Source organism: Diaporthe citri (genome assembly GCF_014595645.1).
Source record: "Diaporthe citri strain NFHF-8-4 chromosome Unknown scaffold_18, whole genome shotgun sequence".
In the NCBI taxonomy this organism is placed as follows: Eukaryota; Fungi; Ascomycota; class Sordariomycetes; order Diaporthales; family Diaporthaceae; genus Diaporthe; species Diaporthe citri.
In genome coordinates, this window is record NW_025064863.1 from 151,708 (window position 1) to 178,344 (window position 26,637).

The window sequence follows — 26,637 nt, forward strand, 5'->3', positions numbered from 1 at the left end:
ATGCGTTGACCAGAGAGTTGCAATCGGATCTAATCTCCACAAGATCCGATAGGGGCAACCCAAAGTCTCGCCGGAATGTTCTTCCCTTGCGTAGAAAATCACTTATATACAGCAGGAAGGTCCCCATTGAGAGAGAAGATGAGGCACCTGCTATTCATAACAATGACAATAGTTTTCCTACACGCGGGCCCGAGAAGGGGCTGAAGATGGCGGGACCGGGATCATTCGCATCATTCATGGCTTTGGTTCAGAGCGTCCAAGGTTGCAGCGTCAGAAGGGATTCAACCATGCAGGTAAAGCTCACCCTTCATCCTTCGTATGTGCCTTTCTCACTTGGGACCAGTGCGCAATTCAAACGTATTGAAGAATACAGTTCATGATTCGGGAAGTATGATGGCCGAAAGACGGAGAAGACAAAGGACGGAGGAGGGTGTAACGACCGGTAAGCGCCTCGCAGAGAATATTATATCTCCAGTCCATGGTGATTGATGTTTTCGGTCATCTCCTAGCTGTTCCTGGTTCGACACGAGGTTGATTAAGGGAGACTCCACACACGAGGAAGGAGAACGAGATGAAATATCTGCGCAGGGCGGAGAATGCATGGAGGACCAGCAGCCATGCTGACAGGGGCCAATGCAGGCATGCCCCTCCACGAAAGTCTCCCCAACTTGCGGTTACCGACCCCTCCAAGACCATCCTCTCGCCATTGACGAGGAGGGCTCGCCGGAGCCAGGTATCACGGCCACTTGCAAGTACGACAAGAATGGTAGCACCCGCTCGCATCCGCCACCGCTTAGCCCCCCCGCCCCACCCGAACTTCCTGTTGCGCCAAAAGTTGCCCGGAGCCGCACGCTGTGATCAACGTAAGCCGCCAAGATATGCCGCGGTACTTGGTACCAAGAAATTTCATCCCAAGCACATCACTATTGGGTTCGCGAGCGAGTGCTACGATGCGGCTTCCTGTTGTTACCGAGAAACGGCAACTACTCCTGATTCTCCCGCCCCTCACCTGTACTTTTTCATAATTGATTTAGATCGGAATATTTAATGGAGTCTGTCCAAAGAGACTTTTATTGGCTTCATGGTCGGGGGTACCTGAACAGCGATCCGAACTCAAGGACTCCAAACTAAAAGATGACACATCCTCGGCGTAATACTGAGGCTCCCAAGAGATTGATACCCCTCTCCGGACTTGGCTTCGTCAAAATCGAATTGAAAGTTAAAATCAAAAGGTAATTGATAATGTTCTCGCACCCGAACAGTAAAGAAGCAAGCTGGATCTTTGGGTTGAGCTCTGCTCATACGTCCGGAATGCAAACTCGGGTCTCTGGCCCACGTGTACTGCCTTCATCGATCCACCATGAAGATTTTTACTTTGTCGATGATCCTTACCGGCGTTTTCCGACCTGTCATAGCCGTGGCCCAGGAATCTCTCAGTCCAAGCCCAAGCGCAGACCCTAGCGCACCCCCATATCGAGACAGCCTCATTTCCCTGCACAAGTCACTTGTGGACTTCAACTCAACGACTGGCAGTGAGGCTGATGTCGGCGAGTTCCTCATCAACTATCTGACGGAGCAGGGTTTTGCAGCAGAGCGCCAGACGCTCCCATCGTCCAACAACTCGGCGGTGCGGTTCAACGTAGTCGCGTGGCCCGCTGCCCGGCAGTCAAACTCGTCCAAGGTCGTGGTGACAAGCCACATCGACACCGTGCCGCCTTACATCCCGTACTCGCGGACGGGACATGAGCCACCCACGGCCGAAACGGTGATCGCAGGGCGTGACACCGTGGTCGCAAAAGGGGAGCGTGGCGATCCAGGTCATCGCTCTGCTGGATTTACTGTCGACAGGTGAAGTCACCAGCGATGATGTGATGCTGGTATACGTCGTTGGCGAAGAGCGGGCGGGCGACGGCATGGTCTACTTCTCGAACGTCACGTCGCAGCAGCCGGATCCGCCAAAAGCTGCCATATTCGGCGAGCCCACAGAAGGCCTCTTGGCTTGCGGCCACAAGGGCGGCCTCGCCTGTACGGTCACAGCGCACGGCCGCTCCGGCCACAGCGGGTACCCCTGGCGCTTTAAGACCGCCACGGAGCTGCTGATGCGTGCCATGGTCCGGACCATAGACGCGGACTTGGGAACTAGCGAGAGGTACGGCAACACCACGACCAATGTCGGTCTCCTGTCCGGCGGCGTCGCGCTCAATGTGGTCCCTGACACGGCCACGGCCAGGACCGTTGTTCGGGTGGGCATCGGGCCGGAACTGGAGGGCGGCGAAATTGTCAAATCCAGGCTACGTGACATCTTAACAAGCATAGACGACAAGGCTTTCGATTTCGAGTGCGATGTTAGGGGCTATGGAGCTATCGAAACTACCTGCGACGTCGATGGTAAGCCTCTTGATAACCTAGTACCGTTCCAGGCTAACTCTATACTAGGCTTTGAAACAACTGTGGTGAACTATGGTACAGATATCCCTGCTTTGAAGGGAAAGCACACGCGGTACCTTTACGGGCCCGGAAGCATCTTAGTTTCCCACGGTGACGATGAAGCAATTACGCTTGGAGAGTTAGAAACTGCGGTCCAAGCTTACAAGAAGCTCATTCTGCATGCGGTTCAAAATTAAGCTGTACTAGTATGCTGACTAGTCTTGCCGCTAAGTCAACTCGAATCTCATTTCAGCAACGTTCCGAAACTAAAGCCGCTATCTTTGAAGCACTGCGCAGACGAGATGAGTGAGGTATGAATGGCGGCGCACCATAGCCGGTACCAGGCACTATCAGATTGAATACACATGTCTTCCAAAAAAAGAATCCCTTACTGCGCCATATCTGTGGGGATGTGACATGCGATACTGGTATGCGGTGACCACGCCGGTGGCTGTTGCACAGCTAAGGACCGAAAAGAGGCCGGTCAAGAGAGCCGTATCTCATATTTTGAAGTCTGCCTGTGCTACCATTCATACCCAATAGCTTCCACCAATGGTAATGGCAGAGAAAATGAGCGTTAAGAAGTGGGAAAGTGTAATGGTCTCCGTCACTACCGTCCCCTTGTGAATTCCTCAAGTCCCGCCACTCTCCGTCCGATTGCCCAAGATGACGATTTCCGCATGGCTGTCGCTCGGAAGGGCCGCCTCGATACGGTCGATATCGTCCTCCTCAGCGCCAGCATCCTGCCTGGTGGCAGATGCGATATAGAAACCCTGATGAACGAGGCAGAGCCGGTATCCGTTCTGCGGGCCCTGCTTGCCGGTCTGGTAGACAGCAAATAGGATAGACTTTTGCGTCTTGCCGGTCTTATCGTCTCGCATGGCGTTGTGAAAAATGTAGTTTCGCACAGCCCCTGGATGATTTGAGATCTCGTCCAGCGCGCCGGCGTTGGCGATCTCGTGGATCACTGCAGTGGACAGCGTTTCACTGCTTCCGGAAAGGACATGGGACTGCATAGTGAGGTAGATGACAGAATATTTGAGAAGGAGTGTGTGGTTCAGAAAGAGGGAGTCTCAGCGACACAGTATGATCGGAGTCGAAAAACAATAAAGATGGCGTTGATTGCTTAAGTAAAGAGAACAAAGTACCGAAAAGGAGATAGCCAGCGTCAGATTCGGTCTGGCTTTTCCTACTTCCGGATGAAACACTCTCCGTTCTCGAAGTTGTGCTTCTTGGCGTCGCTGGCGGTCTGCGTTTGTCGAATTATGCTGATCAGCTCCTTCTCGGCGGTCTCTGGCAATGGTACTCTTGTTCTTCATCCGTTGGACTTACATAGCAGGTGGCCTTGTCGCTCTGGACGCAGAGGTATGACTTTCCGCTCCTACCGTCCTTACAATTGTGGGCGCTCCCGAAACCGACGCTGTTTGCCGGGTCGCACTTGCCTTTGTACTCAGGCTTGACTCTCTTGATCTTCCCCTGGTTGCTGCAGTGGACGGTGGCACGGGCGTCTAGGTTGTCGACCTCAACGTCCTCGATGTCAAAGTCCGAGATGTCTAGGTCCACCGACTCCTGACGCACTTCTAGCCGAAAGCCCTCTGGGGCTCGAGCAGCTAAGACACCTGGGTTGTTGTCTGTGGTGGGCTCTGTGCTGCAGAGAGGGGCGGCGGTGAGGAAAAAGGCCACGGCGGCTGCGAGAGAGAGCTGCATTCTGCTTACTTTATAAGGTCAAGCTGGAGCCTGTGTGACGGGTTTCGCGCTTAGTAAGCTTGGAAGCAAGGGGGCAACAAGTGAGAAGTAATAGTCTTCGAGCTGTAGACTTGTTGTGATGACTCGGGTGGGACTGGCTTCTCGTTTTGCCAGATTTCAAGTTGGCCTTAATCCTTATTTATATCTTGTCAACTTCCCCCGTCTTAAACGAAGAAGTGTAAAGCTGATGATGATATTGTCTTAGACGCATTATACTGTTGAACGCCACAGTCCACGATATTACGTAAAATTCTCGCGATCATTCCAGGTGCCATGTCATCAAGCAATTTGATACCGCACAAGCCGCAAGATCAGAGACAAAGCAAGTCAGCATACCTTCCTCAGGTTGATCTTGGACTCAGCCTCCTTTCCAAGTATGGTAAAGCCGCAAGATCAGAAACAAAGCACACTTTGCTTGGGTCGATCTTAGACTGGGACTCCTTTCCGAGGATAGAGTCCGAGTCTCATAAGGATCATGCCTTAAAGTAAGGTGTAGACGCCATCTGTCCTCGGCGTCTCGGGGCATCGATTTCCTTGGTTGACACGGCTCAGATACGAGTGCGTGTCTTGAACATGAATGTGAGGTAACAGTTGAGCCATAGTCGAGTGTGTCTGTGTGTTCCAGGCGCGATCACCTATGAGGTCGATCATTCTGTTCGTAATCAGAGCGGCCCAGCTGTGAGAGCGGGACGATAAATTCCACCCTCCCCTGCAAAGAAAAATGTATACATTTTCTATAAATGGCTAGCAGTCCCATCGCTAAGCAAGCAAAGCCTTGGCAGTAACGCTAGGTATATTAAAAGACTTTGCTATATGCTTATTAAATAATGCTTATGCATTGTAAGTACTTTAAAGCGTTGAAATTAATATTATAACCGCTATATGCATTATAATGCCTAGCTAATAAGCTAAATATATAATTTTATATATTTAACTTATTAGCTAAGCATTGCAGCATATATAAAGCGCATTACCCCTATGCTAATAAATCTTTATATTAATAAATTATAAATAAAAAAGCATAATACCTATACTATCCTTTTAAATAACATATAATATAATATTAATTACTTTACTTATATTTACCTTCTTTATTATATTTAATTTAACTTTATTTTAATTTTATAATAATATCTTACTTATAAAAGATAAATATAACCTTTAAGCCCTTTTTATAATTATAAACTTTATTAAAATTATTATATTTAATAGTTAAGATATTTTAAAAGCATTTATTATTTATTGCATATATAAAGCTAAATTTAATGTATATTATAAATATAAATAATGGTTAATAAAGAAATATAATAATAGGTTTATTATTTATTATATATATAACTTTATTAATTATAATTAAAAAGATAAAAATATTATAAAGAAATATAGCTATATATAATTAATAATAGCATTAAAGGGTAATAATAAAATATAATGCCTTAAGTTAACTTATAATAATTATAAAGGCTATATACTTAATAAGTAAGATATATTTAACTTATTATATAATTATTAGTTAATTTATATACTTAATATTATAAAGTATATTTACTTTCTTATTTACCTTTAAAAATTATCTTATAATAATATTGCTATAATAATTTAAGATAAAATTAAAAGATTATATAAAGCTATTAATATTATATATATATTAAAGAAAGCTAAAGAAAATAAATATGTTAAGCTTATTATTATATAACTTTTTATTATTAAACTTAAGAATAAATAAAGCATTAATAAAGCTATTATTAAGATTAATTATAAAATACTTAATGATAAAATATTATAATTAAAAAGAATACTTTAAATATATAAGTAATGCTTAAAGTAATAAAAAGTTAATTTAAAAGTTTTATTTATTAATAATATATATAAGGTTAATTTATTTAATATATTTTTTTATTAAATTATAAGCATTATATTTATTAATATTAATATTAACTATAATATAATATTTTATTTATTTAATGGGGAGTGAAAAGATTTATTTTAATAAGTTTTTAAATAACTCTTTATTATGGCTAAAGTTAATAAGGTTAAGTACTTATATGCTATATTAAGCAACTTTAATAAAGCATTTAAAAATGCGCTTTTAAATATATATATTAAAAATAAATAAATAATTATATAGCAGCTTTGCTAGTAATATATTATAAAAAATATAATTTATAATATAAAAAAGAAGTAAAAAGCTTTTCTTAATAGCATACTCCTTAGTAATATTGGCGATAATAAGAGCAGTAATCTTTAGCATAAGAATAACTTATTATTTAAAATTAAAATAGCTTTAATAAGCAGCTTTATTATATTAAAAAAGGTTAAGCTTATTATTATTGCAAAGGATTTATAATTAAAAAGTATAATATCTTAACTCTTAAGTAATAATAATTAAGCAACTTAATATAAAGAATTAAAAAATGCAAGGTTGTAAAAGATTACTTAGCTAAAGCTATTCCTTAGCTAAATATAAATATAAAATATTAATAATATTTTATATATATAATAAGACTTTTGCTATGCTAAGTTTAAAGTAAAATTACGTTTAATATAATGTGTTATATATATTAGGTTTAAAGATAAAGAGCTTATATTAAAGCATCTTTATAATATATATTTATTATATATATATAAGTTTTATAAGTAAGCAGTTAATTAAAATTATAATTATAATTTATAAGCTATATCTTATATTAAGAGTTTATATATAGCCTTTAAAAAGCATTTTTAAAATTATCTTGCTAACTTTATATAGCTTTATAATATAATAAGTAAGATACTTAAATAATAAAAAAGTATCTTTAAGGAGAAGCTTATAATAAAGAAGATAAAATTTTATAAAGCATTGTAAAATATTAGCTTTTTTATAAAAGTTTAACATTATATAATATATAAGGCATTAAGGTTTCTTAAAAAATAATATAAGCTAGTAAATAAAATGCATAATGAAAATATATGTTAATTAAATTATATTAATAAGTTTATTAAGTAATATAAACTATTATATTATTATATTATTATTAAGATAAAGGATAAGGTAAGTATTATATAGCTAAGTGTTTAATTAGTAAATTAAATATATATTTTAATATATCCCGCTTATTAATTAAATGCTAATTTGCATAATATATTATTAATGCATTTTATCTTTTTAAGGATTTATATTTAACCTTTCTTATATTTATAATTATTAATATATTCGCCTTAACAACCCTTTATTTAATAAAGAAATTAAAAAATACTTTATATTTAACCTATAAATTATATTTAATAAACATGCTTAAAAGTATAGCGCTTAATTATTAAGGCCTTAAGTTAAGATCTTATAAATATAAATAATAATATTTAATAAATTTATAAATATAAGATAAAACTCCTTATATAATAAATTATTAAAAAAGAAGCAAAAAGTTAATAAATAATTAATAGCCTTATAATAAATATTGCTTATAAAATAAAATATAAAATAAAGGATGCAAAAGATAAGAAATTAGCAGTTAAAGAATTATATATATATGCTTAAGCTATTATTAAGCAAGGTATAATTATTATAATTATTTTTTAATACCTATTAATAACTTATTTATTAAATAAATATTTACTTTATTATATTAATAATAATGCTATTATCCTTAAATTAAAGTATATTATAAGCATAATCTTAATTTTAACCTTATCTTCCCTTATTGCTATAACTATAAGGCTACTTTAATATATAATTATTATTGCTATTATTATTGCTATTAAGCTAAATAATAAGTTAAGTATTAAGAATAATTTATAGCTTAACGCTATTTTAATTAAGGCAATAAGTAATATAAGATATAATAATAAGGTAAAGATTTAAGTTTTTATAATATAATAAAGAGTATAATAATAATAAGAATAAAGCTTATATATAAATTAAGATAATAAATAATTAACTTTATTTATATATTATACTTTTTTATATAATTAATTTATATTATAATATTTATATTAATAAATGGCTAAATAATATAATAATAATATTTTTAAGTAATTTAACTTTTAGTTTAAAGTGCTTTAACGCTTTTTTTTTTCTATAAACTTAGGAGTTTTAAGTTTAACCTTTAATTTAGCTAAATCTTTTTAATACTTTTAAACACTCCTTCTTTTTATTATATAAAAAAGAGAAAACAGATTAATAAGGAGATATAAATATTTAAATAATATTATTATAAGATATTAATTTTAACATATTATATCTTTATTAAAAAAAATTATATATATAATATAATTTTTACTTTTAAATAAATAAAGCTTAATAATTTTAATAATATAATTAGCATTTTAATTAAATATTAACTTATAATAAGAATAATTAATTTATTACTTAATTAATTAAGCGCAAACTTATTAATGCTTATTTACTTATAATTATAATGCATTAATTTTAATATATTATAACTTTATTATAAGAAATGTTAAATATAATATAATTTTTACCTTTAAATGCTTTAAAGCTAAAAAATTAAGTTATATAATTTATTTTTTAATTAACTTTTATTTTATTATTATAATAAATAGCTTATAATATAGCTATTATTAATATATAGCTTATATAACCCTGCCTTAAGATAAGGTTAGCTTAATATATTTAATTAATAAACTAAATACCTTAAAATATATATTTAATTTATTAATTAAATATATAAAGTAAACCAGCAATTAATTTTCATTATACCACCATAACATGTTATAAAAATATATATATATAATAATAAATTAAACTCCTTAACTTTTTAAATTAATTTATTATTATAAAAGCAATACTTTAATGATTTAAGTTATTTTTATAATATAAAAGTAACTCACTATATTATTTTATTAAGAAATCTAGCTATTTAATTTCCTTAATTTTAAATTAAAGGTTACGGCCCTATATATTGCATTTTATATATTTAAGGGTAATATTATTCATTTCTTATATAAATAACCTTAATATATAAATTAAGTATTATATTTACCTTATAAGGAAACTTTTATAACTTGATTTTATAAGCTTATGCTCTTATTATTTACTAGCTATAAATAAACTTAAAATTATTAAATTATAAATTATAAATTCCTATTATAAATTATATAACTTATATAATTTAAAATATATAACTTTTAACTCTTATACTTATTTATTAATAATAAAACTTAATAACTTTAATAAAATATTATTAATAATATTAATAATTAAAAAAAAAGAGCTTTATAATAAGCTTAAAAAAAATTATAAGCAAAAAAGCCTTAATTAATAATAAAATTAAATATTAAAATTATTAAAATTATATATTATCTTAAAAATTCCTTTATATATTTAGCTTTAAGTAATAATAAGGGTGCTTTTTAAAAGTAAATAGCTTTAAGTTTTTAAAAAAAATAAGCATTATCTTATAAAGTAATATTAACTATAAAGTATAATATAAGCTTAACTAAGTTATAATTAATAAGTAAACCTAGGGAATATATCTTTTAAAAAGATGGAAATAATAATGTTAATAAGTTCCTTAACTTATAAGCTAGCTAATCCTAACTTAAAGAAATATTTTATTACTTAATTTAGCTTTATTTATAGCTAGCTAGTTTTTATCTTAATAGTTTTCTTTCTTATAATCTTCCTTTTTATCCCTTAATTATATTTAAAAGCTTTAAGGGTTTTAAAATATTAATAAGGAGTGTTAATATCTTAAATATATATATTTAAGTCTTTTCTTTTATAATCCTTTCTTTTATACTTTATACTTGCTAATTTATAATTTTAATATAATACTTTTAATAATCCTCTTTCTTATAATCCTCCTTATAATCCTTCTTTTTTATAGTTTTACTCCTTTTATTTTTCTTAATTCTCTTCCTTATTCTTATTCTTTATAGTTTTTATTTTCTTCCTTATAAGCCTTATAATATAATTAGGTGCGTTTCAATAATTGCATAAGGTAGCGTATAATCCCTCTTATATAATTCTCTTCCTCTTAATCTTCCTCTTAATTCTTTACCTTTAAACTTTATTGCAAAGCGTATTTAAAAAGAGAAATGCTAAGGGGGGGGGGGATAAAGATGCTAAATGCTTAGCTTAACAATAATTAAAACTTAAATCATTATTATAAAGAAAGGTAATTCCAAACTTTATTATATAAGTATTAATTATCCTTATAATTCTTATTATTTCCTTTATAATTATAATTTATATGCTTTTATTAAGGCTTTTTATTTATATATAAATTTAAATACATATTTAATTCTCCTTTTATATTTTTATATTAAATAATGCTTTTACTTTTTAAATATCTTAAGAATTCTTTTAAGCTTATTTTTCTTCTTAATAAAGTTTAAACTTATTATATTAAAATCCATAATGCCTTTTTTATTATAAAGCATTTCTTAAAGTAAGTTAATATGCTATTATTATTATAATCTTATTCTTAAAGTATTAAATAATTAATAATTTTCCTTATCAACGCTTATATCCTTAAGCTTTATATTAACTTATATATATTTATATTTATATTTATATTTATATTTTTAAATTTTTATATATATTTATATTTATATTTATATCTTGAATTTTATATTTTTTATATCTTTATAACTTTAATAATAATTTACCTTATTAAAATAAAGTATTAAAGCTATTTTTAAGTAATATATATATTATAAGAATTAAAATATTTAGCTTATTAAATATTATATAGTTAATTAATTTATTTATTATAATATTAATTATTATACAAGGCATTATTGCGAAATTATATTTCTTTTTTAATTATTTAATATAAGAACTTTATATTAAGTGCTTCTTTAATGCTTAAAGTAAGATTATTAAAATATAAATTATGCCTAAAATTAATATACATTATTTTAATAAGGTAAATTATTATTAAAGTTATAAAGATATAAAAAATATAAAATACAAGATATAAATATAAATATAAATATATAAAATTTTAAAAATATAAATATAAATATAAATATATAAAATTTTAAAAATATAAAATATAAATATAAATATAAAAATATAAATATAAATATAAATACATATATTTAAATACATAAATATAAAATATAAATATAAAATACATTATATATAAATATTAATTATTTAAATTTAATATAAATTCTTTTAAAATAAGCTTAAAACTAGCTATTTAAGTATATTTTTTTTAATTTTATATCTTCTTTTTCTAAAAAGATATTATATATAATATAAAAGTATTTTTTTTTTAAAAAAAGCTTATCTTCTTATTTAAGTCTTATCTTATTTAAGTTTTTTTCCCCTTAAATATAAAGTATTTATAGCTTTTTAATAAATTTAAATATAAATAAAATAAAAATATATTTAAAATGCTTAAATTAAATAAAATTTAAATTAAATATTACATAACTTATATTTATATTTATATTTTATATTTTAAATATAAAATATAAATTTAAAATTTTAAAAATATAAATATAAAATACAAGGCCTATATAAATATAAATATAAATATAAATATAATATTTAAATATAAATATAAATATAATATTTAAATATAAATATAAATATATATATTTTATATATATTTTATATTTTTAAATATAAAATATATAAATATTATTATAACTCTGGTTATTATCATGCCTTAGCTACGTTTATTTAAGCTCTTGCTAATAATTTTATATATTTTATTAAAATAGAGCAGCAGCTATTATTAATATTATTATAATATAATATAAAGCTAGGCTTATTATCCTTATTATAAGTAAAGAAGTTAAAGTTATCTTATAAGTAATATATAATATTAATTATAAGATATTATATTAATTAATTATAATTATATTTATTTATAAGCTATTAAGCTACCTTATTAACTTTATTATTATTATATTTAATTGCTTTATATAATAAGGATTAACTTATAAAATGGTTTATTTAAAATTACTTTAGCAAGGGGCATAATTTATAAATAAGCAAGTCCTTAAACTTAAGCAAAAGATTATATTTTTTTATAATAATAATAAAGTAAGATAATTAATAAGATAATAATAATATTATTAATAATATTATTTATTATAATATAATTATTAAGGTATAATATAAAAAAAGATAAGTTACGGTAAAATTTTTACTTAATTAATTATATTTAAGATATAATAAGGGTATTTAATTAATAAATTAAATATTTTAAAATATATATTTAGCTTATTAATTAAATATAATATTGCATTAATTAATATAATTAAGTTTATAATATATTATTTATATATAAGATTAATTAATTATAATATAATTAAACCTTTATATGCTTTATAAACAAGGTAATATAATAGCTGCTATTTAATAAATCTTAGGATAAAACCTTTTAAAGTAAGTAATATAAAAGTTTATATAATATAAAAATATTAAATGCCTTAACTTTTAAACTCCTTTTCCTTAATTATTACTTCCCGCTAAAATTATTAAATATATAATTATAATATTACAACTTTTATAGTTATTATAAAGGCGTATAATATGTTGCATTTTTATATTTTAAAATCTTAAAAGTTATCTTATTATAAATTATTAAAAAGCATTAATAAATTAATATAACTCTTTAATAATATTAAAGTAGCTCTTATTAAGCTAACCTTATAAAAATGCTATTATAAAAATATTAACTTAGTTATATTAACTTAAAGTAATAGCCTTATTTATTAATATAATCTTTAATAATATTATTATTAAAATATTAATTACTTAATTATGTAATCTTAATAATATTAATTAAGTAAATTAAGTATTTATAAATCTTTATTATTCTTATTATTATTATTAAAGTATTGAAAATATATACCCTGCTTTAATTTCTTTAAAATTAACAGCAATCCCTTAATTAAAAGCCCTTTCCTTTATAAATTTATTAAATTTTAATATTATAATAAATAATAAACCTTAATATAAGGCAATAAAGATAAAATCTTAACGTTAAGGTTATTAAGCTAAGCCTCTTTCTTTATATTATAAATAAGGTAATACTTATTTATATTAATATTAAAACGCCTTATTAAAGAAGCATTATTATCTTATTTAAAGGATATAACTTACTTAATATCCTCCTTTATATTTATAAAGCTAAACCTTTAAAGCGTAAGGCTTAAACTTAAATATAAATTATATAGCTAATTTTAAGTTTATTAATAAATCTCCTTATATATTAAAACTTTAGGGTTTTAATTTAGCTTAAAATTATAATTTAACCTAGGGTTATAATTTAACATAAAGTCTTAATTTATTCCCTTAAAGCTTATATTCTTAATCCTTACCTTATTTAATATAAAGTAATTAATGTTTAGCTTAGCTATATTTATAAAAAGTTTTATATTAAGTTAAAGTTAAACTATATTATTAAGGTAACTTTATATAAGCAATGCATTATTAATAAGAAGAATAAAGGTAAAAGGGTTTTATTCCAAGCTAATAGCTTAAGGCTATAATTATTATAATATATTTTACGCAAAACTTAGCATATTATACTTATAAAAATCATTATTATATATATAATTTATATAAGCATTATTAAGTAAAAATATAATTTTTAAACTATTTACTTAATATTAATTAATATAACATTTAACTTAATTATTATATTTTATTATGCATCTTTTATAATTTATAAGCTAGGAGTAATGGCTAATTATTTATATAAGTAAGGTAGCGAAATTATTATTTTAATAAAAAGCGTTATTACTTAATCGCCACCCTTAAAAACGCATATTTTATTAAGAATTTATTATAAGCTAATAAATAAACAGCAGGTTAAGCTATAAATTATATTAATACTTAGCTAAGATAATAATAAAAGGAAAAGAAAAAGAAATAATCTTATTAGCTATATAACTTTATAATTTATTAAGTATTAATTACTTAAGAAGTTTATAATTAAAGCTAAGTATTATTATTATATAGCTTTTTAAGTAAACCTAGCAATAATTAATGCCTTTATAATTATATAAGCTGCATTTACTTAATATATATTTAGCTTAAAAACCGCATACTTAATTAAGGTAGCAGCTTTTCATAGCATATAAAGGGAATTATTTATATAAAGGAAAGGCGGCTACCTTAGCATTTAGGATTAAAAGAAAGGCAAAGGAAGCTATAATAACTTAAATAAAGAATTTATAGTTTATTAAAAATGCTTATTATATATATTTATATATATATATATTATAAAAAGGGGGTAAAAAGAATAAAAAGTATATATTATAATTATTATTTAACATTTATAATGCATATATTAAAGTTTAAAATCTTATAAGGCTGCGGCTATATTAAGTAAATATTAATATAAATAATAATTAGCAAATTAAATATTATAATTAGCTAATACTAGCTATTAGCTATATTACCCAAGCAATATAGCTTTATATATTTACATTATAACTTATATTATGCAATAAAACATTATAATACAATACTTTATAATAAGAATTATATTATAAAAGCAATATTATTTAAAAGAGTATAATTATAGCTATAAGAATATACATAACTTATTTATTATTAATGCAGCGCAAGGCAGTTATATATTTCCTAATAAAAGGAGGCTAGTAAAGGGCTAGGGCATTATAACACCATAATATATACTTTACCAGCTGCCGCCATAACGCGCGCTTAAGATAATAATAAAGCTTATATAAAGCGAGAAGAAGTCCTGCAATATATCGGTCACCGCCAAGGCGCCAAAGCGGCTTAGCGGTGAAACCGCTATGCTATTTATGGAAAATGTATACATTTTTCTTTGCAGGGGAGGGTGGAATTCATCGTCCCGCTGTGAGAGCACCAGTGAACCATCTTCTGACAACGAACTTAAGAAACACGCAGCACTAACGTTCGACTCTCAGGAGAAATAAATCCTCAATACAATCACTTCATATTAACCAGGAGGAAAGAAGAAGAAAAGAAGAAAGAACCTACCAGCTCACCGCTCGGATATGCTACCTGGCACTCCCTCCAGTGCTTGAGATATCCCGAGGTCGGCTCAGCCCAGGACTAAAGGAGCGGAGTTCAGGAGCTGCTGTCTGAGACTGTTATTCAAGGGTAGCCAATTCCGCTCGGAAATGCGGAAGTCGGTTTTAGCTACTTTGCTTACTCGGCATCTGACATGCACGCAGATCATAAATAGTCCGAGAGACGGACCGCGGTAAGATGAGACCGATTCAGAAAGCAGGCGTCGAGAGGTTCTAGCCAAGCGAGGGATAGATCCATCCAGTAAGCAGATGTCTCTCCCTCCACGGTCACGCAACATGCACATGCTGATGCTGAGGTTAGCTTCGGGACATGAGAGTAGGCCTGAGCGAGCAAGTAGTGCCGCACCCTGCGGTGAGGCAAGGCAAGATGAGCTTCATTATCATGGGCTATGATGACTTCTACAACCAAGACCACGAGCCTGTCTGGTGTCCATGGACGCAGCGCCCGGCTACACCTGCGCTAGTATTTAAAGGAAAATTCAAGAATGTCCGTGGTGCGTGCCTGAGACATGAGTAACCCTAACCCTGCATGTCACCACCGTCTGCCTACCACACTCGGTGTCTGGGGCACAGGTGAAAAGAGCGCACCATAACACAAGGATCCTTGAGAAGCCGCGTCCTGAATCGCGTCAAGCAGTACGACGGCGTCCAAGACGACGGTGAGCTTTCCTCCTTTCTGCTAAAGGCTTCTCACTCCCACGTGCAAAGGTCGAGTCACGAGACACGCAGCCCATTCCGGGAGACTAGGCTGGCCAACGCCTCTGCTGATACCGGTTTGGATTGTCTCCGTCTTGAGAATCTATACCGCCCGGTACCAGAATGTCATTTCTGAGCCATTGAACCTTGGGAATTCATCTTGCTGCGGTCCTGCATGCGGTCCAAAATTAACGTGCCGGCCACTACTAGTGTACTTACTACCTCTATACTCGTCCCTCGAGTTGACCTGCCCCTGAGTCTGGAATAGTCATGAGGTTAGAGTTTGATTATGCTTACGGTGAGGGGGGGTGATCCTAAGGCGAGCTTTCCTGAGTGGGGCTTAGCTTGGTTAAACTTGCCCCGTGCATAAAGACACTTTGTCTCGGGATATGCCAGCACGTGGCAAGCAGCCCGGATTTTGACGGGCATTTAATCAAATTATAGGTTAGATAATTAAGCCGAGGATTGAGTTAGCTTATATGCGTTACTTATAGTGATTGTGATAATACCTGTGATGCTGTTGGCGTTGCCGTTTTTGTGATTGGTTTGTTAGTCGTGCTGCATTGGCAGCCTTATGGGTCCTAACTGGTATCTACTTGGTTGGCAAGCCTCGCGGTACCTTTCTTAACTGCCGGATAGTGATTAGGTAGTTGTATGTGCTGTATTTACGCTGCTATAATGGGGTTACATTTAAGGCTGGTATGACTTCCTAAGGGGGTTGGAAAGTAAAATAATGTAAATAATTGTTTCGTGTTAGCGCGTTGATACCTGAGGTAGTGATAGCATTTAGAAGTGATGCGGTTTAATATTGGTATGTGGCGCTTATATGGAAATGCCTTATATAATAACTAGTCTTGGGTTAAGGATAGTTAATTGATTACTTAGCTGGAAAAAAAGTCGTTAGTATTAGTTATAAAACCGTACTGTGTTAATAATAAGGATGCTGACCAGTATTTATAGTGTGATTAGTTATAATAAGGCAGCCATGACTGGTTAGGAGGTGGCTACGGCAGCCTAAGGGGGGTGTGACTGGTACCAACTCCAGGAGCGATGACTGGTCGCGAGGCGCAGAGCAGGCAGTCTGGGGGCGATGACCAGTCTGGGGGCGATGACCAGTCTGGGGGCGATGACCAGTCTGGGGGCGATACATCTCCAAGCCCAACATTGGTCACGTAGCGACCGCCCATGACTGGTCACAATAGACGGGTTGGATTACTGCTTTTCCTCATCACGACGTTGGAGTCCATGGCTTTCATAATGAAAACACTATCAGATTTACTTATAAGCTACCTAAACTATCTATTGAACTGACAGCTCCTCACATCACTCTATCAACGTCTTGCGATTAGCCAAGCCCCTGACCAGTCATCGCTTTCAGCGATGTGAGTGATGAAATCCCCACTTGGTTGACTCCCACTCCGTGACTGAGCCTAGTCACAAAATTAACCGAAGTCATTCTAGAGGAGCCCCAAAATGCTCGTGTCACTCATATGCTCTGGGGCTTAATGTCAAAGGAGGGTACTGGATCGAATGAGCGAAGATTAGTCACAAGCACAATGTCCCAAGAAGCACGGTGATAAAAAGAAAAAGGGCCAGCCGCATACAAGACTATAAGTATCCCTCAGACAACCAGGGGTCTGTATTGCGAGCTCATCTGTTCTGTGCTCGTATCGGTCTTCTTTGAGAACTTCTATTACTCCTTCATGGATAAAGAAGCGATATCCCTGAGCCGGGTATCCGTGTTGTTTCACGAATTCCAGGCAGACCTCGGCGTTCCGTCGTCGGACCGGGTTTGATTCATTTTTAATACTACCCTCCACCAGTCTTATGTGGCCTTGCACCTCCTCGGCATCGGCTCTTGTGGCGCCAGTAACCGTGGCTGGAGACGAATCAGTTCCGCTTTCGGTGGACCCGCCTGGTGCCGTGGCCGTGGGAACAGGCTGGTCTTGAGGTTGCGATGGGTCGCTTGACATTATCATCGAAGGGGTCAGGTTTTGGGGCAGGTAGGCCGGGTCTCGTATCGAAACAATTAAAGATTTAGCAATATGAGGAATGGCACAGAGAATTGTGGTTGACTTGGCAAGCGTTGGGTGATAGAAAGACTGCATCGAGTCTGATGACAGGAAAATTTGAACGCTTTATAATAGTAGGATAGATGCAGGCTTAGATAAGCCATTGAGCACAGCGGTTTTGCAGCCCATGATCCAATGGCATCGCCTGTCTCAACTGTACGATATGCTCTGCTAAAAATAACCCTACGTCATGCCAAAAATATCGTCGAATACGTCAAAATATTTTTAGAACAAGTGGATAATAGAGTCAAGGCCAGGAGGGCATTCCGCATGTCTGTTGGCGGCACAGAAGCGCTATCATGTTGCATTATGCGGCGTAGGTAATTGACGCTGCTATTCGCGATGGGAAAGGTGGGGCGGAGCCCTGCCTTTATCCGCAAAGTGGATCATTTGTCCTATCCTGGAACCAGTCCAATGGTGGTGTGGTCAGTCGACCCAACTTCGCCGTGGGTCAAACAGAACTGGCCACACCTGGGCGGTTGCCTGGCTGCACAGCTAGGCTGGCTCGGAAATCCAACAATATAAACATCACCCAATTGATAGTGTATCTTTTATGCCTAGATGTCGCTGCTGGTACTCGTATTTGGTTCAGTGGCGGTTTGTGTGGTTTGATCGTCATGGCCTGTGTATCTCGCACTAAAAGCTCTCATGTAGGGATCAGCTTCGCAGGGACAGTAGAAGTCTCGCAAGAGACCCTCTCTACATCAAGACGTGGGCCAACAGCCACAACATCTACTTTTGGGATAAGAGGTCCCCACCCTTTGGTCTCCGTGTCTCAATGTTGGGTTCCTGGGGCCATTCCTAGGGAGTCGTCCACAATGTGACCAGTCCAGGAAGCTATAATTAGTCCGGCCATCGACCACAATCATGACCAGTGGGCCTTGATTCAATCGTGCCTCTGAAAGGCGTGCGTAGTGGAGATCGTAATGTGGGAGAATTCGACACAGATGCAATATAAAACTCACTGGCTGTTCCACTCAGGAGTTGCAACTTGGTGTTAGCATTAACCAAGATTTCTCCCCATCATCACAATATCTATCCCCATCATCCCCAGATTTTGTTTCTCCTGTGATTCTCTCATCACTAGGCACAGCCGCCATTTCTCGTTGTACAAACTTCTGACAAAGCAATAGTCAAGCTTCAAAAACTGCCAGATCATATCAATACCTCTGTCTTCAACAATTCATCGACTTCATCAACAATTTTACGATATGTCTAAGCCAACTGCAAAGATGTCTCCCAGGGAGCAATTCACTCAAAAGATTCGAAAGCAAAACATGGACGGAATCATCCAAGACATCCAGAGAGACTTTCAAGCGGAGACAGACCCTAACAGGAAGAAGAACATCGCAGCCTGCTTAGCCAAGGCAAAGACGACTGGGACCTACGTTTCCTCATCGCACACCCTGTTCGCTATTAGTGGAAAAGCATGCATTGCTCAACATGCTCAATTCGACAAGATATTGGCTACTCTAGATGCTCGTGGCCAAAAGCTTGTATACGATAGGGTAAATTTACCTTCTCAAATCCGTTCAGAATCTAGCCATAAGTAGTGATTAACCTCTTTTCCCGTTATAGCGCGGTACGGCTGAACAGAATATGGCCGGCACCCCAGATTCCAATACGGTTACAGAAGGGCCGAATAAGGTATTTGATTACGGTATTTGAGTTACAAGCAAGCAGCTCCTAATGCTATTTGTTAGGTCCCAGGTCCAACTAGGGATCAGATGCTAGCAGTAGCCACATTTACGAATGTAGAGCCGAAGCTCGACTATAGCGGACCCACGACCATGCACCAGGTGAGCTTGCACTACATACCCCAGGGAATTTGTCTTGAGCTGAGGATTTTGTTAACTCTGAATCAGATATTTGCTATAGTTCGCATCCCTGCAGCTTTTAGAGCCCCAGGACTAACAGCCGAGGACCTCCGAAAGGTAGAGGCTGGTTCAAAATTCACGGTTTGCTTCGATACCGGTTCTGAAGTCCAGACAATTGAAAAATTAGTCTGGGACGAGATGTCCGGCAAGGGAAGGTTCTACGGTGGTAAAATAGGAACCGGCAGGGTGACAGGGGCCACTGGTCATCAGCAGCTCAGAACATATGTCAAGGTTGAGATCGGCTACTTCCGAGACGATGCTCGCAAGATCCAGCTAGGGTCTTGGCGAACGATCGAAGCAAATTTCTCCGACAGAGAATTTGAACACAATCTCAGTGGGCGGGAGATTCTCGAAGACTACGATTTCTTCTTGCCTCAGGGCCACGGCGCTCTTCTCATGGGCACTAACAAGGTCGCACTGGCGTGGGAATATATGATGAGATCCAGAGATATCAAGGAGATTGCTCTGATAAACCAGTGGGCCGCTGCCGAGGTCGCTAAAGCTCGCAACCCTGGAGCGCAGGGGCCTGCCGCATAGACGATACGCTGTACGATGGGCTCGTCTAAGCAGTGTGCTGGCGGGTGTCTGGATATATTTGATAACTATATCGGGGACACCTTTTGTGTTACCTTTCTCTCGTTTCAATTACACCTATAGAGATCAATATAGCTAGCAGCCGGACTCTGAGGCTCGTGGGATCTTCAATTCAAGATGATCGTAACGTAATTCAGCTAATAGGCAAGACAGTCTAAATTTCGCACTGCTTTGAGGGGGGGGGGGTTGTATTGCAAGGTAGATACTCCTCCGCGTCTATACTCTTGTAACTAACAACGAAGGCCTTCTTAAGAAGGTAAATAAGCAGGATGAAACAAAGGGAACGAAGGGGGAAGTTCAGGTGTATCCGCGAGAGGACCACGAGGGGATGTACAAAGCCGCCGAAGACTTTCTGCGTACGCTCTAGGCTGCTAGGGAAGAAACGAGCGACTAAGCAGACAGAACAGTTAAAAGGAAGAATACAGTGTGGCCAAAGCCAGAAGGAATATAGCACCTTCTCTGCTGATCTGGTTGATCTTTAGTGTGGAAATATTATATAGCTTTGAGTTCCTCCTTTAAGCCGGAACGACGACAATGAGTGTCCTAAAAAGATAAAGCACAATGCATCTTTTCTGATAAAGGCAGCAAGTTTGTGGAAAATAGTATGTAATACATTGTTATTCTATTAAAATTGCAGCTTCGCTAAGCCCTCCTCTTGGTCATCTTGTGCCTTCGTTGACACGACGACGGCCTCACTGGGCATGTAATCCGGGACGGATTGTAATGGTAATTATGAGAGAACCTTGGGGAACAGTACAATTGAATTTTATCACGGTCATGGCTTTAATCGCCGTCTAAGGACGATGAGACAGGGCTACCCGGCCCGGCACTCGCTTATCTGGGTCATCGACTAAGTCACCTGCAAGCAAACAGCCGGCATCTAGGATGCTAAGAAGTAGTGGTTTATTCCTGATAATCTTGCAGCTTATCTAGGTTCCTACTAGCTTATTATTAGGAATACGGATATTCGCAAGGTAAAAAACGGATGATACAAGGGTATATATTGCCCCCAGTACACCAACTCCCACACCCAATTCATATACCCATGCCTAATTCGCACGCCCAATTCACATACCTATACCTAATTTACATTTTATATATTTATATAAATTAAGTGTAAATTAGGTATATAAATTGGGTATAAGTATACGAATTAAGCGTGTAAATTAGTCGTAAATATATAAATTAAGTATATAAATTAAGCATAAATATATAAATTAAGCGTATAAATTAAGCGTAGGTATACGAATTAAGCGTGCGAGTTAGGCATGCAAATTAAGTATATAAATTCGAATTTTGATAGGCTTTAATTAGTTAACATCCCCGGCCCTGATCTTGGCCGCCCCTTAATCCTGGCCGGCTTATACTTGCATATATGCATAAATGCATTTATACCTACCCTATATTAACTTCTCAATATCTTTATTAGGAATTTTTTTCTAATTACTAAACTTTTCTTAAATATTATTTTCTTTATTATAAAGCAATATTTTAAAGATAACCTTATTAATGCCTTTATTATTATAAAAAATAAGATATTAATTTAATAAGCCTTTAAAATATAATATATTTTTTAAGCTATATTATTTAATTATCTTAATAATATTTAAAGCTATTATATTATTATTAACCCTTAAAGGCTTTTTTTTAATTATTAAAAAGCTTTATTAACTTTATTTATAATTAATTAAAGTAGCTTAAGGCTAATATTAATATAATTTAAAATAAGGGCTTTAAGAGCTTAATTAACTTTTTTAAATAAAAATTATCTTTCCTTTAAAAGAAATTAACTAAGGGCCTTTCTTTTTTATTATCTTATTTTTAAAAGCTAAAAAAGTTAATATATAAAGGCTATTTATTTTTAATTAATTATTTAAAAAAATATTAAGTTTTAATTTAACTTTTTTTAGCTATTTATTATTAAGTTTATTTAATTAGCTTATTATTAAAATATTAATAAGGAAGGGTTAATAAAAGGTTGCTTAAAGAATATTCTTACTTTTAGTTATTTAAATAATAGTTCTTTATTATAAAAAAACTTTAATTTAAAAACATAAACCTTTTTTATAAAATATATATTTATTATAAGCAAGTTTTTTAACCCTTTAATTATATTTAAGGAACTTAATATATAATAATAATAATTTCTTATTACCCTTAAAAATTATAATAATTAGCAATTTATTATAATAAAAAAAATATAAATAGAAAAAAGAATAGCTATTAAATAACTTAAAAGGGTATTTATTTCTTAAACTACCTTTTTAAATCCTTTTAAATAGTAATTATTAATTATAAATAAGCATTATATATATATAATTATTAACTTTATATAAAAATGCTTTTTACATTAAATATATATAATCTTTTTACTTATATATATTTTTTATATATTATAATTCCTTAATATTTAAATATTTTCTTTATTAAAAATAATATTTTAAAAGTATTTATATTTAATAAGGTAATATAATTCCTTATTAATAATAATAAAGAAAAGGTTTTTCTTTTATTATTATAAAGTATAAAAAGAGGTATTTATAAAGTTAAATATATATTTAAGGTAAAAAATAATAAAACTTTAGCTAATATTTAAATATAAAGTACTTAAAAATTATTATATTTTTAAAAATTATTAAATTTAGCATAAATTATTAAAATTTAATATAATAAGAAGCTTTATTAAATAATTCTTTATACTTAAGGTTTTTTTTAATAATTAAAACCTATTTTTAAAACTTTTAAGTAATTATAAAAAGTATATTAATTAATTACTTATTAATATTATAATAAATACTTAAGCCTTATATTATAAATACTTTTTAAAAAGCTTTTTAAAGTATATAATAAGAAAAAACTTAATTAATTATAATTTTATAAAAAAATTAATAGCTAAAAGCTTAAATTAAGGCTAATTAAAAGATTATAAGAAGGAAGGTTTAAATTAACCTAAATATAGCTTTTATTAATATTAAGGCTATTTATAAAGCTTAAATAAAAATAGGAAGGGTATTAAAAAAAAGCAATACTTTTAAAAAATTAAAAATGCTAATAAAAGAGGGATTATGCATTATAATGATAGGCAATTAACGTTAAAGAGAAGGCGTGTATGGGTACTAAGGGCGGCTGGGAAGGGGGGGCGGCCGGGATCGGGGCCGGGGACGTTATAGCCCCAGAGGCTATACTAACTAAGCGTTTTACCTTGCGCCCTCCGTTTTTTACCTTGCAAATATCCATATTCATTATTAGCGGGTTCAGGATTATAAAATTATAATATCAAAAGGCTATCCTAAGATAATTAATAAAATCCCGTGAACCACGTCATAATACCTCAAATTCTTTGATGTTAAGGAAGGAGCAGAAATCTTCGCTTGTCCTTGACTCTTCTGCGTTCAACTTGGCAACTTTGTCAGTACGCTTATTTCTCAACTGCTGTACCTAAGCCCCCCCTCCCACATTGTTGGAATATCTGCACTTCGGTGACCGAATAACGGTTACTCCATGGAGTATTTATACTTATAAAAGAGAATATGTAGTGGGTTTGCCACTGCAGAGACTTTCTTTAGTACTTAAGTCAGAAGGAAATCCCTTCTGACCAGAGCAATAGTTATACCGAATATAAGGATTCTGGACCCCATTTCTCTCACACATCAGGGCGATGGAAGCATTAATTATCTAGAAGTAATAGACTGTTCCCTACTCGATGGTCTGAAGGGCCGCATGGTACCAATTCAAGTGCAACAGTCACTTTTGTTTTCACTAAGCAAGATTTAGTATCATCAACAAAGTCAAGTGGCGATAGATTTGAGACTACAGTAGGATCTGATGACGCCAGGATTCTTGCCAAATGATCCCGTTTTTTTGCAGATGTCCTTTGCTAAAAACAATCATAGTAAGATAAGTACCCCAGGGTAGGGGGATAGCCCTAGGTCTGCTCTCACCTGAAGGCACGCAGCCCCTGAGACAGTTTTAGACTATCGAGTGCTGCACAATAGCTGTCCCGGCTAAAAGACAACAATTCTAAGTCTCACAAACTTAGAATTCAGCACTTATAAGCCCGTACCGTCACAGTCCCACCCTATGTTTCACACAAGAGCCCAAGCAGACTTACTCGCAGGCATGATGGCTGTCCTCATTATCGCACACGCTGAGACAGAGGTCAGAGCCAGATTCAAGAACTGGATTGGGCGGTTGGAGGTCGACTGGATGATGGCTACATCCCCGGACAGCTTGGATACCCAGCAAGGCTTCTGGAAGGGGCTAAATTCGGGCAACTTGATCACAATATTCGACATCAACTTCGAGCAACGAACAGCGGAGGTACCCTTTGCTGCGGACTACACACAGGCTTTTGGCCCGTCCTTTTTTGCTTGTAGGAGGGACTTACGACCATTCGGTATGTCATACCGAAGACCTATACATTGCCGCCTCTAGCCGAGCCCCCGTCAGATATTGAGGATACTCATTCCGATGGAAGTGTTGCCACTGCGAAATCCCAGGATAGTTCTGGTGGCAGTGTGTCTGTTAAACACGCAGATCCTACTCCTAATAGCAGGCAGCATAGTCCTAACCAGATGGACTTAAATAACTTGCCCTAGGCGGCGATGGTAGAGAGCCCAGACGAGATACATTGCCTTTGTGAACAGCTCAACGTGGCTGACGTTAACCTAGAGGAGCTGGAACAATGGCTGCTTGGCCAACTCAGTGAGGAGGGCGAGGTTAAGACTTTCTCTACTTGGTATACGCACTGGGAGACTAAAATTGATGGGGCGGAAAACTTTTAAGATTAGATGTTGGTGCGGACGTTATTCACCTATACGTTGGGCCGAGTCTACCAACTTCACTCCCTGTTTAAGGATTTGGCTAAAGGCTTCCTCCTGACCGATATGTTAAACGACGAGGAGTTATACCTATTATGCGATGCTGCAGAGGTACGATCGTCCTTAGGCAAATTACTCATCTTCAAGGCTTAGGCGGAAGCCTTAAAACAAAATGTGAAGCCTGGTCAAGGGTTCTTCGCATCTCGAACAAGCTGAACAGCAAATTCTGCGTCACCGAGTTCGTTGAGGAATACGCCGAACATCACGTCCTGCAATGGGACACAATGTGTTAGCTTAAGTCGTAAAACCAAATTAGGAGTAAATACCTTATAATATAAGCCCTGATTTAAGTTTGGTTAACACCAAAAACTCAATATACTTGCTAATACATAAAGAAGAACAGATAATAGCCATTAAGTGTACCCAAATATAAATGCATATCCTAGGTCTTTCGCACTTAAACCAGTCGTTACCATTCTCTGCCCTCACGGAAGAACTCCTTAGCAGTCTTGCGCGGCACCATGGTTATATGGTGCGAAAAAGCCTGGTGGGGATAGTTGTGGTAGGGCCTGGTGGAGAGGAGACACGGATGCTAGAGGCGGTTAGTACTAAGTAGGAGAAGAATGAGGAGGAGGAGAAGAAGGAGCAGAAGGAGAAAGAGCAGGGAGAGCGACCACGACCGCGACCGCCTCAAGTACAGGACTCTGGTAGCTGGGCGGCAGTGCATTGCCAGCAACCGGGTCAGAGGGCTGCCGGGGAGCTGGCCTTGGTGCCTTGGTGTCTGTTGGGGCCAGAGGGCTGGTCGAAGGTGATTTATTCACCGAGCGTCGTGGAGCGTCACGGAGTGGTGGGTGAGGCGTGAACGGATCAGAGGTGGGCGGCTGACTAACCCGTCTAGGACAGGCCGGGCGGGAAACCACGAAAGACTACCCAGGTAGGCTTGCCGTTAAAGTAACTCAGTCTTTATTTCAACCGCAATGCCCCACCCAGCCTATTGCACGTGAGTCAGGAAATCGGTTTCCATAAGCCGAAAGAATTGCTTCAGCGCGCCTTGGTCGAGTCGTGAAGACATCCCACTGGCAATCTCGGAGACCCGGCTGTCATGATCCAGTGCTGGTACCCGTCCAGATTTTCTCTTTCCGCTGTTAGAAACAAGTACCGCGCAGAAACTAAGATACAAAACATCACGTGGATCCATCTCACTCTGAACATGGAATAGGCAGTCGGAAAACTTTTTACTCTGAGGGTGCTACTGTGCACCATAACAACCGGTGGCGGTTGACTCTCAATGCTTTTGACATTTGTGTTGTCTGGTAATTTCTCACCTTAAATCAGCTGTTAAAACGAGTTAGAAATCTTACTTTAAAAAGATACGTGAATGTGTGCATGAGACCGCAAGAGAAGACACCG

The 26,637-nt window shown here is 34.3% G+C and overlaps 5 protein-coding genes across 5 annotated transcripts; 3 read left to right on the top strand and 2 right to left on the bottom strand.

Moving 5' to 3' along the window:
* Window positions 1–1,360: 1,360 nt before the first annotated feature.
* On the top strand, window positions 1,361–2,737 carry INS49_005497 (uncharacterized protein; the record flags this gene model as incomplete). The annotated part of the gene is made up of 4 exons (XM_043166276.1): window positions 1,361–1,778; window positions 1,849–2,388; window positions 2,437–2,463; window positions 2,715–2,737. 4 exons carry the CDS (start codon window positions 1,361–1,363, stop codon window positions 2,735–2,737), a joined length of 1,008 nt encoding a protein of 335 aa, XP_043017056.1.
* Window positions 2,738–3,059: 322 nt separating this feature from the next.
* On the bottom strand, window positions 3,060–4,134 carry INS49_005498 (uncharacterized protein; the record flags this gene model as incomplete). Its single annotated transcript, XM_043166277.1, has 3 exons — window positions 3,060–3,414; window positions 3,621–3,676; window positions 3,760–4,134. 3 exons carry the CDS (start codon window positions 4,132–4,134, stop codon window positions 3,060–3,062), a joined length of 786 nt encoding a protein of 261 aa, XP_043017057.1.
* A 9,820-nt stretch (window positions 4,135–13,954) lies between these two features.
* Window positions 13,955–17,051, bottom strand: INS49_005499 (uncharacterized protein; the record flags this gene model as incomplete). The annotated part of the gene is made up of 2 exons (XM_043166278.1): window positions 13,955–13,959; window positions 16,901–17,051. The coding sequence occupies 2 exons, from the start codon at window positions 17,049–17,051 to the stop codon at window positions 13,955–13,957; spliced, it is 156 nt and encodes a 51-aa protein (XP_043017058.1).
* Window positions 17,052–19,663: 2,612 nt separating this feature from the next.
* Window positions 19,664–20,350, top strand: INS49_005500 (uncharacterized protein; the record flags this gene model as incomplete). The annotated part of the gene is made up of 2 exons (XM_043166279.1): window positions 19,664–19,735; window positions 19,802–20,350. 2 exons carry the CDS (start codon window positions 19,664–19,666, stop codon window positions 20,348–20,350), a joined length of 621 nt encoding a protein of 206 aa, XP_043017059.1.
* Window positions 20,351–24,529: 4,179 nt separating this feature from the next.
* Window positions 24,530–25,191, top strand: INS49_005501 (uncharacterized protein; the record flags this gene model as incomplete). Its single annotated transcript, XM_043166280.1, has 2 exons — window positions 24,530–24,803; window positions 25,079–25,191. The coding sequence occupies 2 exons, from the start codon at window positions 24,530–24,532 to the stop codon at window positions 25,189–25,191; spliced, it is 387 nt and encodes a 128-aa protein (XP_043017060.1).
* Window positions 25,192–26,637: the final 1,446 nt, after the last annotated feature.